The sequence below is a fragment of the Heliconius melpomene genome, chromosome 8 (assembly GCF_056956725.1).
Source record: "Heliconius melpomene rosina isolate 202511_hmr_F chromosome 8, ASM5695672v1, whole genome shotgun sequence".
Taxonomy (NCBI): Eukaryota; Metazoa; Arthropoda; class Insecta; order Lepidoptera; family Nymphalidae; genus Heliconius; species Heliconius melpomene.
Window position 1 is genome coordinate 10,251,032 of NC_140396.1, and position 17,632 is coordinate 10,268,663.

General features: G+C 36.7%; 1 protein-coding gene across 1 annotated transcript; it reads right to left on the reverse strand.

Annotated features, from left to right (window-relative positions):
- Window positions 1-7,737: 7,737 nt before the first annotated feature.
- Window positions 7,738-16,972, reverse strand: LOC146537096 (uncharacterized). Its single transcript, XM_085189669.1, has 4 exons — window positions 16,542-16,972; window positions 13,646-15,855; window positions 11,488-11,580; window positions 7,738-7,838 (listed from the first exon to the last, which is right to left on the reverse strand). Exons 1-4 carry the CDS (start codon window positions 16,970-16,972, stop codon window positions 7,738-7,740), a joined length of 2,835 nt encoding a protein of 944 aa, XP_085045795.1.
- Between the last annotated feature and the right edge of the window lie 660 nt (window positions 16,973-17,632).

Genomic DNA, 17,632 nt, shown 5'->3' on the forward strand with positions numbered 1-17,632 from the left:
GAGTAAACTATTATAATACATATATACATAAATACATATATATACACACATACATATAATACATAGATATAAATATATATATATATATATATATATATATATATATATATATATATATATTAGAGATGAAAATGCGGTAATAAAGCTTAAAAATTGTTCAAGATCTACTGGCTTAGGGAAGTAAGAAAATATTTTATTAATTTGGATTTAAAGGAGATTATGGATGAGCTTCTCTGGATGGATTTTGGGAGTTGGTTCCCTAAGGATGCGGCATGGACTGAGAAGGATTTTTGCAGGAATTTGGTGTTGCTCTTCGGAATGTCAAGCATCGGTATGACACAAGACCTCCTAGAGCGTGTAGGAGTGGGAAGTACGGTAAAGCGGGAGCGTAGATAAGAAGGGAAATGTTGATAGTTAAGGATTTTAAACAAAAGTGAGAGGATGTGCATATCTCGGCGAAGTCGGATTGGGAGCCAATTAAGCTGAGCTCGAAATTGGGAAACGTGATCGTATTTACGTAGACCAAAGACAAAGCGTATAGTAAGGTTTTGAAGTCGCTCTAGGTTGTTAAGTAGCTCCTCCGTCACATCTAAATAGCAGACGTCAGCGTAGTCAAGAATAGGCAAGAGAAGAGATTGCGCTAGCATAATTTTGGTTTTATGAGGGAGGAAATATTGGAGACGCTTAAGAGAATGGAAAGAGAAATGTATGCGTTTGCTGATGTCATTAATATGCGACGCCCAGGACATATTACTGTCAAAAGTTAGACCTAAGTTTAATTTTATTACAGTATTTAACTTCAACACCCGAATAAAGAATTTTTGGCGTTGAATCCCAATTTATTTTAACTCTAAGTTTATTACTGCCAATAATAATTGCTTGTGATTTTTTGGGGTTAACTAGCAATCCAAAAGATTCAGCCCAAGATTTTATAGCACTGAGATCTTTATTTAAGGATGCAATAGCCTTGGGTAATTCGTTCAAGTTGCAATGACAATATAACTGCAAATCATCCGTATACAGATGGTAGGGAGAAGAAATGATTTTAGAGATATTATTAATGAATATAGAAAAAAGAAGTGGAGAAAGAACGCCGCCTTGAGGGACACCAGCAGTGAGTTCTAACCACGTCGATACAACATCGTTAGCTTTAACACATTGCTGGCGACCGAAAAGGTAAGAGTGGAACCATTCAATAACTGAGGTTGAAAGGTTAACTGCACGAAGAGTGCCTAGAAGTATATCAAAATCAACAGAGTTGAACGCGCTGCTGAAATCCAGTAGTACCATTACAGTGAGCTTGGTATTATCCATAGCACACCGTATGTCCTCCGTGATATTCAATAACGCAGTAACTGTGCTGTGGAAAGGACAAAAGCCGGATTGGTAAGGACACAGTAGGTTATTGGAGGAAAGGACAGAGTAAAGTTGATCATTTACGATGGACTCAAGGACCTTGGATAGGATTGGAAGTATAGATATGGGACGATATTCAGTGTCACAGGTGGGGTTGGAAGTTTTAGGTATAGGAACGACACAGGCCTTTTTCCACTGAGCTGTCAGTGAAAAATTTAATATGTGGGTGACCACTGTTATAATGCTTTCCAACACAGGAAGGATCATGTCGAGACTTAGACTGTCACTACCAATGGCTTTAGTGGAAATAGATTTGATATACTTCCTGACATCATCCTCAGTAACCATTTTAAATGAAAAGGGAGCAGAGTCAGGTAGGTCAATTTTAGATAGAAGCGTAAGTGTTTCAGATTTTATTGTGGGGCTTACTTTTAAAGGTGGAGTTGTAAAAAAAGAATTTAAGTGATGTGGACACATAGATACAGAATTAGTATCAGTGGTATTACCCACCCCAAGTGACTCTAAGAATCTCCAAACTTGCGCTTGAGAGAGATTCTGAATAGTGCTATGGATGTAACGGCGCTTAGCATCCCTACACATTCTGTTGCAAATGTTACGCAGTTTTTTGTATGCAGCTAGATGTTCTGTAGAAGGAAATTTCTTGTTTTTTGCTTTGGCTCTGTCGCGCTTACACATTGAACGTCTAATGACAGGTGTTAACCAAGGAGCGGGTGCATGTTTCATTCGAACTGGTCTCACAGGGGCGTGCTTATCAAAAATGTAAATCAGTTCAGAAGTTAAAGAATCTACCATACTGTCAATATTAGTTGATGACAATATAGGGGACCAGTTGATGTTGCTCATATCCTCCCTTAAGCGTTCCAGGTCCATATGCTTAAAGTTGCGCTGAAGAAATATTTTATCTCTAACCTTAGGGGGGCGTAATTTATACGAAAGAAAAATTAGATCATGGAAAGAGAATGGAGGAGTCATTTGTCCATGGGAAGCAACGAGATTAAGATTAGAGACAGAGATTAGATCAATAAGAGAAGGCTTACAATTAGGAAAATGGTGGGTGGGATGCGACATTGGAAGTATGTGTAAATTATATGACTCATATAGGGCTTTCAACGAATCGGATCTCGCATTATTTTTTAAAAAACATGTATTTAAGTCACCCATGCAGATAATATGCTCATACTTCGGTGAGAGAAAATGAAGCACATCATCCAAGGCACTGAAGTAATTTATTTTATCATTCGGAGAGTACAGCACTCCCAGAAGGATTTTTTTATGGTGTAATAATATTTCTAAGAAGAGATATTCCAAGTCACCTATAGACACGTTGGGGGAGTATTTAATGATACTGGCAGAAATGTTATTGCGGAGGTAGATACAAACGCCTCCACCACCTTGCAAAGTACGATCGTTACGAAACAACTGGTAACCTGGAGTTGAGTAACTGATAGAGGAAAGGGATGGTTTCAACCAAGTCTCGGATATAAGTATACAGTCAACTACGCCGGAGCCAAAAGATGCGAGAAGATCAGTGAGATGAGCAGGAATACTCTGAGCGTTGATATGCACTAAGGAAAGATAATTAGAGGGATTGGTAAAAAGCTTTGATAGCTTATCTTCAAGCGGTTCAGAGTCAGAATTTAAAGTGTCATTGCTTTCGGCACTGTCATAGTCGCTGGAAGAACAAGAGAAATATTCATCATCAATATACATATAAAATATTAATATACAAATAAATAAATAAAATAAATTAATACAAAAATATAAATAAATAAATAATATAATAAAAATTTAAAACTTATATAATAAAAAATAAGATATTAAAATAAATCCACGTGCACAAGTTGATTACAGAAGAAATTCACACATAAAAACATTTTTTTTAGATAAATCACAGCAAGAAACGAAACGTAAGATAAGCAAAGACAATTTGATACAAAGATAAACAAAGTAATGACAGTTATTTCATATTGATAGTCTGTGACATAAATGATACAAAATAATGTAAACACAATACTGACAGTTGGCAATAAATTAATACCAAGTCATCACGGTTGTATACAAAATAAAAAGGTACATCGTAAACATAAAAAAAAAATGTTTTACACATACGTAAACGTAAAAAAAAATGTTTTTTTTAATAATATGTATCAATATAAAACGATGTGAATCTACCCTTCAAAAATAAATAAAGAAATAGATTGAACTTGAGACGAAAACATAATAATATTAGTTCTATTTACGCAATAACCGACAGAATTAAGATGGTAAAAACATTCATTTCATAGCCGGACATTCTTTTGTTAACTGTTTGAGCTCGGACATCGATGAAATTTTACTCTTAATTTTATTAGGTTGTAATATAATTATCACTCCCTCAGATGTCCAGCATTTCTTTATTCCATAATGCTTACGGGCTGCTATGAAAACGTCTTGACGCACTTTAGTTAAGAATTCTGTAATTGTAATTTTACTGCCCTTTAATGTAGTTTTAGACTTCCACACCCTAGAACGGAACTGCATATTAGTAAATCTAACTATAATGGGTCGGGATGTATCCTTTTTGACCCCTAGTCTGTGGCAGGATTCGATTGCTGTAGATCTTATATCAGGCAACTTCATGTGGTTGGATAATATACCGGTTACTTTCTGCAGCACATTTTCATCTTTTTCTTCCCTTACACCGTGAATTAGAAGAACCTTTCTGCGTGAATGTGTCTCCAAGCGATCCAGGCCACCAGCGACAAGCTCGAACTGTGATTTTAATATGCCAAGGGTTTTCCAGACAAGTGTCTTGAATGTGTAAAATTCAGCTGTCAGGGTTTTTACCGTAGGTGTTGCAGTTGTAGGGCCTGACTGAGACAGACACTTCTCAAATTCACCCATTCTAGTGGAAAACATAGAAGAAAGTTCCTCCAGATTCTTGGAAAGCTGATTCATTGATGTTTCCATTGTTAAATTAGTTATTTAGTGCGGAAAGTGTGTAAGAAAACTTTGTAATAATCAACTTAGCACGGGATTATAATTTTTAGCACATATATACACTTAAATTTGTTTATTTTAAAAATAATTTAGAGCTACCAAAAAACACGTCTGTGCACTTTTATGTCTACCCGCGAAAAAAAAAAAAAGCAAAAAAAACAAAAAAAAACAAAAAATTATTCACTATATACACAGCAAATACGTCAGTTTTACCCTTTACCAGATATCACAATAAAGACGCGAAGCGAGTGAAGGAGACTTAGATAAAGGGATTCCATATCCTTTTTCCTAAAGGGAATCAGGGTAAGATATACATATATACATGTATGTAAAGAAGAGACATTTGTGTTTGAGTCGGTATACCAAAAATGAGATCTATATTTCCTTTTATATGGTTCTTTTTCTCAAAGCCTGGCGTTAGAGTCTTTCATATAACACCCAAACTCCCTGAGGTGGAGAAGAAGAAGAAGAAAAAGTCTGAAGAAGAGAACGAAGTGTCTTAATTCTCTTTTAATTGCAATAGATACGTGAAAATAGGAAGGAAATAAAACTCGTATTTTGTAATATTCTTTGAAAAGTAAAACATTTACAGCTTGGTCTATCTATCTTTGACAATGAGCAGTAAGCAGCTATTCACGCGACGACCGCGTCCCGTTAGCGCGATTTACGACACGATACCACTAACTAGAACGAAATACGGACCAAGTAGGTGCCCAGGATCTCTGCCTGACGCGCGCCCTATTCATAGATAACTAAGTTAACATTATTTTTTTTTAGTATTTGGTACATTTTTATGTGAAATTCTAAATAATCAGTAAAGTCTTGTGTTGGAATTTTTAATATCAAAAGACAAAGAGTATATGCAAAACATCTATGCGACCAAAAAGATGAAAAAAGATGATGAAATTATGTGACCAAAAAGATAATATTTTTTTCTTTTGGTGTATATGTAGTGCATTAACAAAAAGATAAGGAGGACTCCCGCTCGTGCTCGGCCTCGGTAACTACGTACAAAACCCGCTAGCTAAAAATTTGTGGAGATCTAGGTAATAGTTAGTGAGTCTATGTAAGCCGAATGACAGTACATATCGAGGCGTTAGTTTATAAAGCAGTGCCATTAGTTCTCGTCCGCTATCCAGGCAGCCGGCGCGGTCACGACGCGCCGTCCTACACTACCGCTACACTTGCCATTCCCAGGCAGTCGCACTATACGTCACTGGTCGATAGATCGGCAGATACCGGCGATACCGCGGGGTAAGTACTGGGGAGTACAGCAGGGGACCGTGGGGTACCGCGTACCGAGTACCTTGGAAACGCATGTTTCGACAGCAGTCGACGGCTTAATGGCGGCCTTTATTGGTGTATATTTATATGAGAGGCTCTCAGTGTTGCACGGTATGGTTATAGTACGTTTGGAATACTCCGCCTTGTTCATACTTGCCAAGTATCAACATTATTATATTATTTTTATTTTACGTTTATCTTATATATTCTAGAAAATTTTAATAGCTATTACATCTGATGCCGTCGTAGCGTAGGAGCACAGGCATGTGGCTGTAAACGCGACGGTTGTGTGTTCGATTCGCACTCGAGGGAATTAATTATTATTTATTGAAATTTTCATTTCTTCGCTCTGGTACCAAGGCAGAGCGCGAGTTTGAGATCCGCCACTCACCTTGATATATGCAGGATACAACATGAAGCTAATTATTAATTATGATAAATCAGACTATAATACTTACGTTAATTTCTTACATTTTTTAATTTTACTAGACTTCTATGATAGAAGAATGATTGCACTTAATCGATTGACTAATATTTAAAAAAAAATATTGTATAATATTAGTACATTCTTACGTTTTTTTATACGTTTTCTATCATCCTTCCGAATAACACGTTTTTACTAATAAAATACATTGTTACAAGCGAGTGTGGACAGCCTCTAACACTGAGTAAGAGCACGGTAGTACTGGTGTGTGAGATGTTATTGTTATCGACGGGGCCTATCGTTTTCGTGTTCAGGTAGTTGCGGGTTCGATCATCGATAGCGACTGTAGATAGTTTTATTGCCCATTCAGAAATATTACTGTTACGCAACACAATCGCTGTTGTCGACTAAACATGAGTGGCCATCAGTAGCGATGGTGCATCATGTAGAGGTTTATTTTATTTAAGATTTAATCGGGTTTTCTGAGAAACATTCAGTTAATCTACGTCCCTCGCCCTCCAAATCAGGACGTTTTTTTTACCCGTTGCATTTTACCTATGGGAATTTACTTAGTTTATTTAATACAAATCAATTAACCTAAGTATTAAAAATATTACGTGAAGGTAAGATTTTAGTTGATTTTATAGTAATCTTTAAAGGTCAATAATATTTTAAAATAATGCATTATACTGCGTAATGTTAAAAAAATTGTTTAACTTAATAAAATAAATATAACACAGACAATGTATGTTTCATACTATACATCCCCGAGCCATATACGGTAATGATGACATATACGGTACACGTTGCTATGGTAACGGTTCTGGTATGTTAATACTTCTCAATGAATACTAATAATAACAAATAACCCTTCCAACGATTCAACAACGCCATAATGGCTCACTCATTCACCGATACGAATACGGTATTCCTGTTGATCCTTATATATCTCTATAAGCGCGTCTCAGCGGGCTGGCTGGCTGGCTGGCTGCATCCCGGGAGATGCAGATGCTGTGAGCTTGAATGGAATAAATCTGAATTTGAATAAGTACCTTGGCCACTTGTCGACGCGTTTTAGATTCTCATGTAAATGCACCGCGCCTCATGAGCCCCGTGCGCCTCTCGTGTAGCGGGACTTCGCTCTCGGTCTAATTAGATATGGTCTGTGGAGGCTGTGCGAGTACCTACCTGTGTTAGAGTGCTTACTCTAAATTTTACTGATTAGATATGTTATAGTCATCATGTTTATGGGATTCTTTGTAGAGTAGGAAGTAAAGGTTGCTGGTTTGATTCTCATTCGAGAGTAAGAACTACTTTCATTCTCGCTCTTTTTACTTATGGCATTAAGTTCTATCACTCTACATGCAATGCTTTGAAAATTGGGTGGAAAGTGCCAAACGGATACCCCGTTTACCTTACACTATGTATTTAAAACTAATTATAGGAGTTCCTATTCAGCGTTCCCAAAATTTAATTATATTAAGACTGCTTGATTTTTGTACATTCCCTTTCAAAATACATAATATATAAGTAAATATATGCTTATAAACAAATAAATAATTCTGAAGAACCCAAGTCTGAACACTTACGAAATATAATAATATTTATTGCTATTTATCGCCATTTATTAGTATTTCGTTTCCTTAGCTGATTATCATATTACGAAGACAATATTAAGATATCGCGGCGGAATCTACCGGCTTAGCTCCCCCGGCCGGTGGTCGTATCTCTTCCTTAGCGTCGTCTCCTGGACCTGCGCGGTCAACACCTCTTTCTATTCAAGAGTTATCGCCTAATGAATATTACTTTGCTTTGGAAGCGAGGATTGTGTTGTGTTTTGAATAGTGTTTAATCTTTGTATAATTTTATATGTGAGAATAAAATGAAATAATGTAAGTATAAGAGGGGAATTGTAATAATTTTGAAGGTTATTATTAAGTTTGAATTGTAATAATTTTTATTTTTTCTTCACCTTTTCTCTGTTCAGCCATACATACCTCTTGCTCACATTTAATTTCGCACTAACTACGCACTCGGGGTCATGAAATATTTAATATTGTAATTGTTTCGCTCTGGTCCCATGAGAGCCAGAACGCGGCTACGGCCTGAACTTACAAAACAAGTAGTAGCATAAATAATTTGATTGATTTCTTCTGAATATTAAAAATATTATGTATCTAATATAAAGAAAAAAAGAAAAAAGAAGAAATAACTTTTTTTATTTAAAAGCTAAAAGCTAATACCTGTATAATTATAATTCTATTTAAATTATCTAGTAAACCTCTATCTTTGTATACTCTATAGTAAGTATGCCTGCTAGGAACATTCACACATAGACCACAAAAGTTTAAAGTTGTGAATAAATTACACCGTATTGTTACATTTCAAGTCGGTCTTTGTGCGTCGAGTGCGAGTGCGAGTGTAAGCGCCAAATGTTATTAGGAGACGTGTAAAGTGTCTTTGTAAAGAGCTCGCGAACTGCGAACAGAAGTTGAGTTATTGTTGCAACTTGCGTGTACCTACTGCCCGTCCGCCTCGTAACCATTCAACTCATACAAAATACGGTGAAGACAGTGTGTGTTGCTCTGTCACAGGTATATAAGCTTAAAACTTCGTATATTCCCACGATATGGCTTTGTTTCAAACAAAGTATTATGGCAAGTAATATAAGTAGTCGCATCACGTGCAGTGATGTGTCAATTGTTAACAGCTACATAAAACATACATAATAATCCACTAAATAAGGGTTAAAACAGCTTCACGCTGTATCAGGCATGCAGCAGCGTAGGCAGAGGGAACCTAGTGTTAAGACACTCCGTTCCCAACTTTCGGCCAAATTTTTCGAGGCATTGCGTGTTGAGATATCGCAGTCTTGACGCCAGAGCCAAGTAATGAAAATATTTAAAAAATAAAAGTAATTCCCTCAAAAGGATATCGAACCCACAAGCGTCGCGTTACAGTTGCACCCTTTTACCCCTGTACCACGACGGCCTCAGCCAAATAAGAGTTATATAGGATGTAAATTATTTCTAGTAAATCTGGACTAACGAACATCAGCTCGCAGCTGCGATATATCTCTGAAGTAGGTGGGTATAGATGGGTACCTGTCGATCATTGATGGCTGTCAATTACCGGCGACCACCGGCGGCGTCGCCGGCGCTGTAATTAGTTACGTATCACACCTCAGCAAATCGTGTTTTCTTATTTATTGAAGTTTCTATAACTACTTGTTGTGGATAAATGGCTTGTCACGTGTGGATTTATTTGTGGGTAGCGTATTCATTTCTATGAAAATAAGTGTAAATTTGAGCCAATACTTTAGATGAAGTGTTATATAGTTGCTTATGTATGTTTTCAAACGTATTTTGTTGTAACAATTAAAACCTATGCTCGGACCCCACGGACCTGTAGAGAGGCATCACTTAATTTGTGAACCAGTGCTCTAACTCTTGTGATCCACAGCGCTGTACCACCGCTGTGTTGCGTTACTTAACGATTAATAACGGGACGCGCGCCGCCAAGAGACGGTAATGTTTAAACACGCTTGATGGCAACAAGAAAATATTTCAATATACTCTCATTGGGACCAGGCGTTCGAAGAGAGCGTGGAATATGACTTAAACATGTTAGCCCACATCGGACAGTCTACAGCATGTACTATGAAACTTACTTTACTCGTAATGTGATGCGTGCAATGGAGCCCCGTGTGTCCCCGCGCGTCGCCCCGCCCCTCTGTCGGTAACTGTTACAGCCAGTGGTTTCATTTAAATTATGAAATTATTCACTGTGGAAGCTTTTGGATAAATACACCATAAATTAGAGAGATTTTGATAATGCTCGAGTAAATCTATCCGCACTTACAAAGGTGGGCATCCATCAGTGCGCTGGGTTCCACCATTTTTATCATGTCATTTATTTTGGGTTTAGATACTGATTTAATTTAGTATTTTAAATAAACGAATGGATTATGCATATAATTGTTTTTTTTTTTAAATAGATAAAGGAGAATGGATATTGAGCTATCGTGTGATTAGAGGAAGAAGTCTAACGGTACAAGGAGGCTGATTAGAAATTCTGTTATCGATATGCAATCTGCGTTAGCGCTTACAAATAAGCATAACTATTGTGCGTTATATTCCATCTACTCCATACTACTCCACTACAGTGCTGTTATATATCCGAGTATTCTAATTAAACTTTTTATATGTAAAGTAGTTTTAATTTGTCAATTGCGTACGCCGGGCATAGCAACCGGGCCCGCCACGTCTCTCCGCCCTCCATCACTAACCACGTGAGCGGTGAGTGACGACAGCAAGTTAAGCTGGACTGGCTTCATTTCTCGGGAACTCGTAAAAATTAACCCATTAACATCAATTAACGCGGTCAATGACGCGTCTCTACTTTTTACTACACTCGTTGTACTTTAGCGAACGCGTATTTCATTCTTTTGGTTCAACAAATTTTCGTATTGTTTAATTTTTAGATATTTTTTTATTATTTGAACACGTTCCTCAATCATTTTTCCCATATTAATTCGCTATCCATACAGAACACTATAGTAACTTGCCAGAAATGTTTTTTTCCTGCTAGCGGTACTTTAAGATAGCAGTCTCAAGAATTTTTAAAATTTATTTTCTCAAGTTTAACCCGTAGATAATGCGTAATTTTATTACATTACCTTACTTTCCACGTAACTACACTTGTAAGAAGTATATAAATTAGCGTTAAGATTAACTATAGTAACAAACGGTAAGAGGTATAAGTTAAACCTTAAGTAAATAATGTTATACACAATTTTGAGCTCTACCACATTGATATATAGTTTATTATCATTTGTTACACTGCGCGCTGTTTCCTGAGCACGTAATCGTCAAATTTGTATAGAAGCGTTAAATGAGTCTATTCTCGGAAACGGTTTACGTTTTTGTTGACAGTGATGTACGGGGTTTGATTATCGATGTAAGACTTTTTAAAATATGTAATTCCTTATTTTATTATTAACCAGCAGTCGCCTAATTTAACTTATCTTCCGTGGACATCATATAAAACGAAACATTCTGTGTTCTCCCTGGTTCGTACGAATTGTTGGACATCTTAGTAGTTGGGAGGTGTAGAGGGGCTACACCTCCCAGAGGACAGAGGACAGAGGACAGTCACTCAGTAACATCAAACACTATATACTAAATAGTGATAGTGATATGTTACAACAATACTCTGTATCAATAATGCCAGTAGTCTAAGAAGTAATGTAGAATGTAGTATTAACAATTACATTCATTACTTCTAAATGTATTTTATTTAGCTAATAACTTCTCACTCTGTCTTCTGCTCGGTATGAAGTGCATCGTGGTTAGTGTCTCGTCACTAGCGCCGTCGTCGCGAGGTGGCAAGTCATGCGCGGTAATTGAATTAATCTAACCTACCCCCCGCCACCTGCCACCTCCGGAGTCCGGACACTACCTCCGCTACCTCCGCTACCTGCGCTACCTGCGCACTGGGCACTGGGCACTGTGTACCTATTGTTGTGTAGATGTAATTATATATATATTAAAATTGAAAATAAATCTATCTGTGGCCAGTCGTGGTACAGGAGTGGAGCACACTGTCAGTACTTCGATAGATTCATTGTTTGTTATGTTTCAATGAACTTTCACTGTTGGATTGTACAAACGTAAGGTATCGCGTCATCTGCGACATGCTCTTCATACCAAATGTCTGAGAGTACGAGACGTATGTTTTAGGTCGAAGTCAGAGGGCAGATGCAGCACGTAGGCTTCACTCGCGTACACAACTCCTCGACCGCACTGTACTTGCAATGCTGCTAGTTGGTACGCTGCGCACGCGTGCTTGTCATCAGCGAGGAGTCACTTATCTTACAGGAGAGTGTTTACAGATTCAATGCTTGCCTCTAATGCCTCTCCGCCTCTGCTGTTACTATGTACCTACACACTAATATTTTGTTATTTTTTGTTGGTTCAATCGTCGAAACGGTATCAGGAACTTTAGGAATTTAGTTATTTTATCATACTTTGAAACAAACGTAGAAAGTTTATTTGTTAATTTTATTTAAAAATCGGTAGAAAAGTAATTGTGCAAGAATTTCATCGTAGCTAAATGAGAACGTATGGCTCAGTGGTCAGAGTGCATCGACGGTTTGCAAGAGGCGCGGATGAACTGAATTCATTCACTCAAAAAATTATTTACCTTAACCTTAGTATGTGGTAAATCTTTAAAAATGTTAAAAACATTAAAATATTATGCTTTTAAGTTTTGCACAAAATGACGTGGGCTGTAGTTTTGAAGATTAATTTGATTTGTTTCTCACAGCGCAGTGCGAGCAGGCTCGGGACAGACAGACAGATTGATTTGTGGAAATTATACATTTGAGTGCGCCCGTGCTTTACGACGAGCTCACCTATTACTGGCTCTGGCATTACCTGTCTCTTACGCCGGTAGACCTGCAGTACATCGGGTAATATATGTGGGGTTGTTTATGGTAATGTGGAAAGTGCTTTTGTAAATAAATAAAAAATGATTCCGTAATTATATATTCTCATTCATTCCCGTGTTTAGTTACGCAAACAAAGGGACCTATTTATCATTCAGATACACTACGCAGATTAATAATAATATAATAATAATAATATAATTTATTCATAAACAAAATTACAAAAAAAACAATTTATAACGATAATAACCGCATTAGTTGTAAACTGTGTGGCAGTTATTAACGCCCGCCTCACAAGCATCCATTCATAAATTAGTATGATCAATTACAAAAAAAAAAGAAAAAACTTTAAAATATAACAAATGATAAAAACTAATAATTAAAAAAGCATGCAATAATAGTATTAAAAATTAATTAATTAAAAGAAAAAATAAAATAAAAAGGTATACAATAAACAAAACATTATTAGAATGATCGATGTGCATGATGTTTATATGTGGTGTGTGAGTTTGCGTGTGTGGATGTGTGTATGTGTGTGTGGACGTGTGTGCGTGTGTGGATGTGTGTGTGCGTACGTATGATAGCTTCATCGGTATCAAGCTATACGATCAATAGGTTCTCTGTCTGATCATAATCTAAGTTTAATAGCCAGTCAGTCAATTTAGTTTTACATTGATACGACGTTAGGGGATATATTTTTAATTCTTTATTTATTTTATTATATAGTATGGGGCTTAAGTAATAAAATAGGCGATTTGCCGAGACAGTGCGTCGTGACTCTATTGAGCAAACCTTATCAACTCTTCGTTTCCCGCAATTGTTCTGCGGTTCGAAAGGGGTGAGCCTATGCTTCCGTAAAATAGAGCGCAGAACGAATAATTGACGGACACTTAAAACTTTACAAATGTCATATAGTTCGGCAGTTGGAAAACGGGTAGGTTTAGATGTCATAACCTTAAGTATACATCTCTGTGCTTTTTCTAGTGGGAGTAAGATTGATTTAGGAGCACCACCCCATGCCGGTATGCAGTAAGTAAGAATCGATTGGACAAGTGCGAAATAAACCATCTTAGCAATTTCTATACTAGCTCCAGATCTTAATTGTTTGAAAATGTATATTATTTTTCGTATACGGGCACTTAAAGCTAGTATATGATTCCTCCAGGTGAGATTCTCATCTATAATAACACCAAGGTATTTTATAGTGGAAGATCTATTAATATTACTACAATGGCAAATTGGACTTAATTCGGGGTGGCATCTATGAGCAATTATAGAAAAAGAAATGGGTGGCAACGAGCGTTTCGGGCCTAGAGTTATAAATTGGGTTTTATCCACATTTAATGTTAGCCTGTGACAGGACAACCAGCTTATTACGATGGCTAAAGCTTTCTCACCATGCTCGCGTGTCTCGGCCCAACTGTTACCGTACACAAGCAAAGCGGTATCATCTGCATAAGAAATAATTTTGGTATTTGGAACAGAAAGGTTGCAAAGTTGATTAGCGTAGATTAAAAATAGAGTTGGTCCCAATACGCTACCCTGAGGTACTCCAAAAGAGACGTTTGCTTCATTGCTAATATTATTATTAATGTTTACTGCTTGTGTTCTGTCAGATAAATAACTTTTAAAGAGATCCAAGACAATTCCCCTAATACCAATATTTTCCAATTTGCTGTAAAGGATCGGTAGTGAGACCGTGTCAAAGGCCTTAGAAATGTCCAGAAATATGGCAAGAGTCTTTTTTCTATTATTGATATTTTGGGCAACCTCATCAACTAAATTCGAGAGCGCATCCTCGGTTGAGCTACCACTTCTAAAACCATATTGGTTAGGAGAAAGCAAGTTGTATCTACCTAAGTAGGAGACAAGTCTATTATTAATAAGCTTTTCCAAGATCTTAGATAGGGCACTTAGAACAGATATGGGTCTGTAGTTACTGAAGCTGGCCTTACATCCGTTTTTATAAATTGGGTGAACGACAGCCTTTTTAAAGATTTTGGGAAATACCCCCTGGGATAAGCAGAGGTTACAAATCCAAGAAATAGGTGGGGTAAGTACATTTACCGAAGCTTTAAGGACAGAGGACGATATACCGTCCCACCCTACCGCGCAATGGCTTTTAAGATTAAGAATTATGGATCTAATTTCTGAATTATCAGTTTCATTAATAACCATTGAATTAGGTATTACCTGGGCGGCAGTGTACGGTAGGTACATCTGAGGAGCACTATTAAAATGATCGGCAGAAGCAAGTTTTTTCCCTATATTAGCAAAGTAATCGTTTACATTATTGACTGCTGAGATTGGATCGTTACCTAATTGCAAGAGATTGCTTGAGACCTTAGTATTCTCTTTAGTGTTATTTATAATTGTTTTAACAACGGTCCATGTCCTTTTTGTATTTTTGCTAGCTTTCTGGAACTCGATATTTTCATAATTAGCTTTAATTTTTTTTAACAGATTGTTACAGAAATTTTTATAACGAACATAACTGATTTTAGATATTGGATCATCGGGATTCTTTTTCGTATTTTTATATAGTTTATCGCGATTTCTTATACATCGGAGCAATCCAGGAGTGATCCATGGTTTTATAATTCTTTTTCTGCAAGAGATGATGCGGGTGTATTTTTGTATAGCAGAGGTTATTGTTAATACCAATTTTTCTGCTGCACCTTCTGGATCTCTGTTACTTAAAATATCAGTAAAATCAGATGTTTCTAGTACACGAGTAACTGACGATTCATCCACGTAAGTGGCAGTTTCAGATGTTAATATATTTCTGTTTTGAAGTTCACAGCAAACCAATATAGGACAGTGATCAGTGAGAGGTGCGTCCAGCACATATGTAGAAGATTTCCTGCTACTTCGAAGGAGTATGTGGTCTATACAGTTCTCATTACGGGTGGGAAATAGGTGCGCTGGTATAAGACCATGTGTTGCGCATAGATTTAAATATTCTTCCGCTTGCGAATCATTTGACGAGCCGCTAATATTGATATTTAAATCACCAATAAGGACTATTGTTTTGGACTTTGTTAGCGAAGTCAGTACATCATCCAAGCTGTTTAAGAACACATTAATACAACGGTAAGAGGGAGATCGATACAAAGCAAGAATGACATGGGTAGTAGAAAGCGTAATTTGGAGGCAATTTGCCTCACAAAAACTGGGCTCAATAACCTCACATAATAAAGTATCTTTGGTATACACGATGAGACCGTCATTTTGATTTGTATAGCCCGACTTAAACGATCGGAAGTTCGGCAGTACGGGAATTATAGAAGTCTTACTCAACCAGCATTCCGATAAAACCAGAATGTCAACTTTGTAACTCAACCTGTCAAGAAGAACCAAAAGCGAGTCAAAATTGCAATTTATACTTCGTATATTTACATGAAGAATTTTTATACCACTAATATGAGTCAAGGATTCCTTACATTGCTCGGGAGAACAGAGTTGAGAATCAGCTACCAATAAGTTATCAATATTATCAAGTAAATTTTTGTGACCCATTATTTAATTCTGTTTGAAAAACGTATGTGCTAGTAACCAGCTCTCCAAAGTTTGGTGACATATTATTTATTTTATATATAGAAAGAAATAAGTTTTTAAATCCAAATACTTTTCTAATAATGGTACAAATGAAAGCTTTACCAACCCGTACACTGAAAGAGGCGATGTAACTGTTATTATACAAAACGGTAAGTAATATTAAACTGGTGAGTGTATGTGTAATAGTGTAATTATGTAAGTACATGGAATCCCATAAAAAATATACACAATATTTAAATTGAATTAAAATACAAGAATATAAAACTAAATTTGACATATTAATATAAAAATAAGTGTACACATTTGAATTGACTAGTCATTTTTTTACTGGTATATCAGATAAATCACTTTCACTTCTAACAACTATAAGTTTATCTCCTTCCTTCTTCCGTAATAGCACCTTGCCGTTAGAAATCCAGCAGTGTGAGTATTTGTTTAGCTTAGCGATTTTTTATTTCGATGCATGTTGACCTTGACAAGCGTTCATAGTTTTCCATTTTGATTTCTAAAGACTGTATTTGAAGAAGATTTTGTTGTTTGTCCTTCTCTAATTTGTCAATCTGAGTAATAATGGAATCATATTTCTGCGACAGAAACTCAACAGATGTTTGTATTTCAACATTTTGTCTTTTAATTTCTTCCACAGCTGCAGACAATCTTTCAAATTTCAAATTTTGTTCTTTTTTAAGCGCATCGAGTAGATCTTTAAATTCCACCATAAACGCGGCCAGCTTTTCACCAACTTCATCGGAGGGCGTACGCCTCCGTTTTTGTCGGAATGTCACATTTGGGGTCGATGCTCCAGTATCGACGTTGCCTTGTTTAACAAGACTTGGTTCCGAGACACAAGTCTGTTGTGGTGACGGTAACAATGACTTAGGGGGTGTTCTTTTCAGTGGCATTTTAATAGGAGGATGTACCAAAAAAAGAACAAAAAAAAAAAAAAAAAAAAGTAGAACTAAAAAGTTTGTTGTAGAACTAAAAACTTTTTCAACGTAGATTTGATCGCACGCCTCGTCGATATAAGCGACTGTTGACACGATAGGCTGCTGTTTAAGTTTATTGAGGTTGCGAAATTATTTATCTATACATTGGACAGTCGGATTCGCAATAATTTGCAAGAATTGCGTCAAGTACAAAGGTCAGGCTTTTGCTTTTTGCAACGGCTCACTATGGAACAAAGTAACTTTGATTTTGGGTAACACACACTTCACATACAATATTTATACGAGTTTTAGGCACGGATTACTTATTAATATATTATATAGTTAGTGTATTTAAAAAGTCACAACCAAATTTACACTTTTACATTTTTAAAGCAAAAAATTTTGCGGAGCTAACTTAACACACGTCTACATTCTCGGACGCGCGCGCGGGGGGGGGGGGGAGATTAACGCCGCATTATATCAAATCATACGGATCATCGGAGCTTTATCAAATATAAAATAGCCTCGAGAGAAGAATGAGCCTATAACTGTCACCCCCTAAATCGCCAATGACAATTCAATTATTCCTTTCAACAAACTGTCTAATACGCACTTGTACACGTAGGCGTGCGTGGG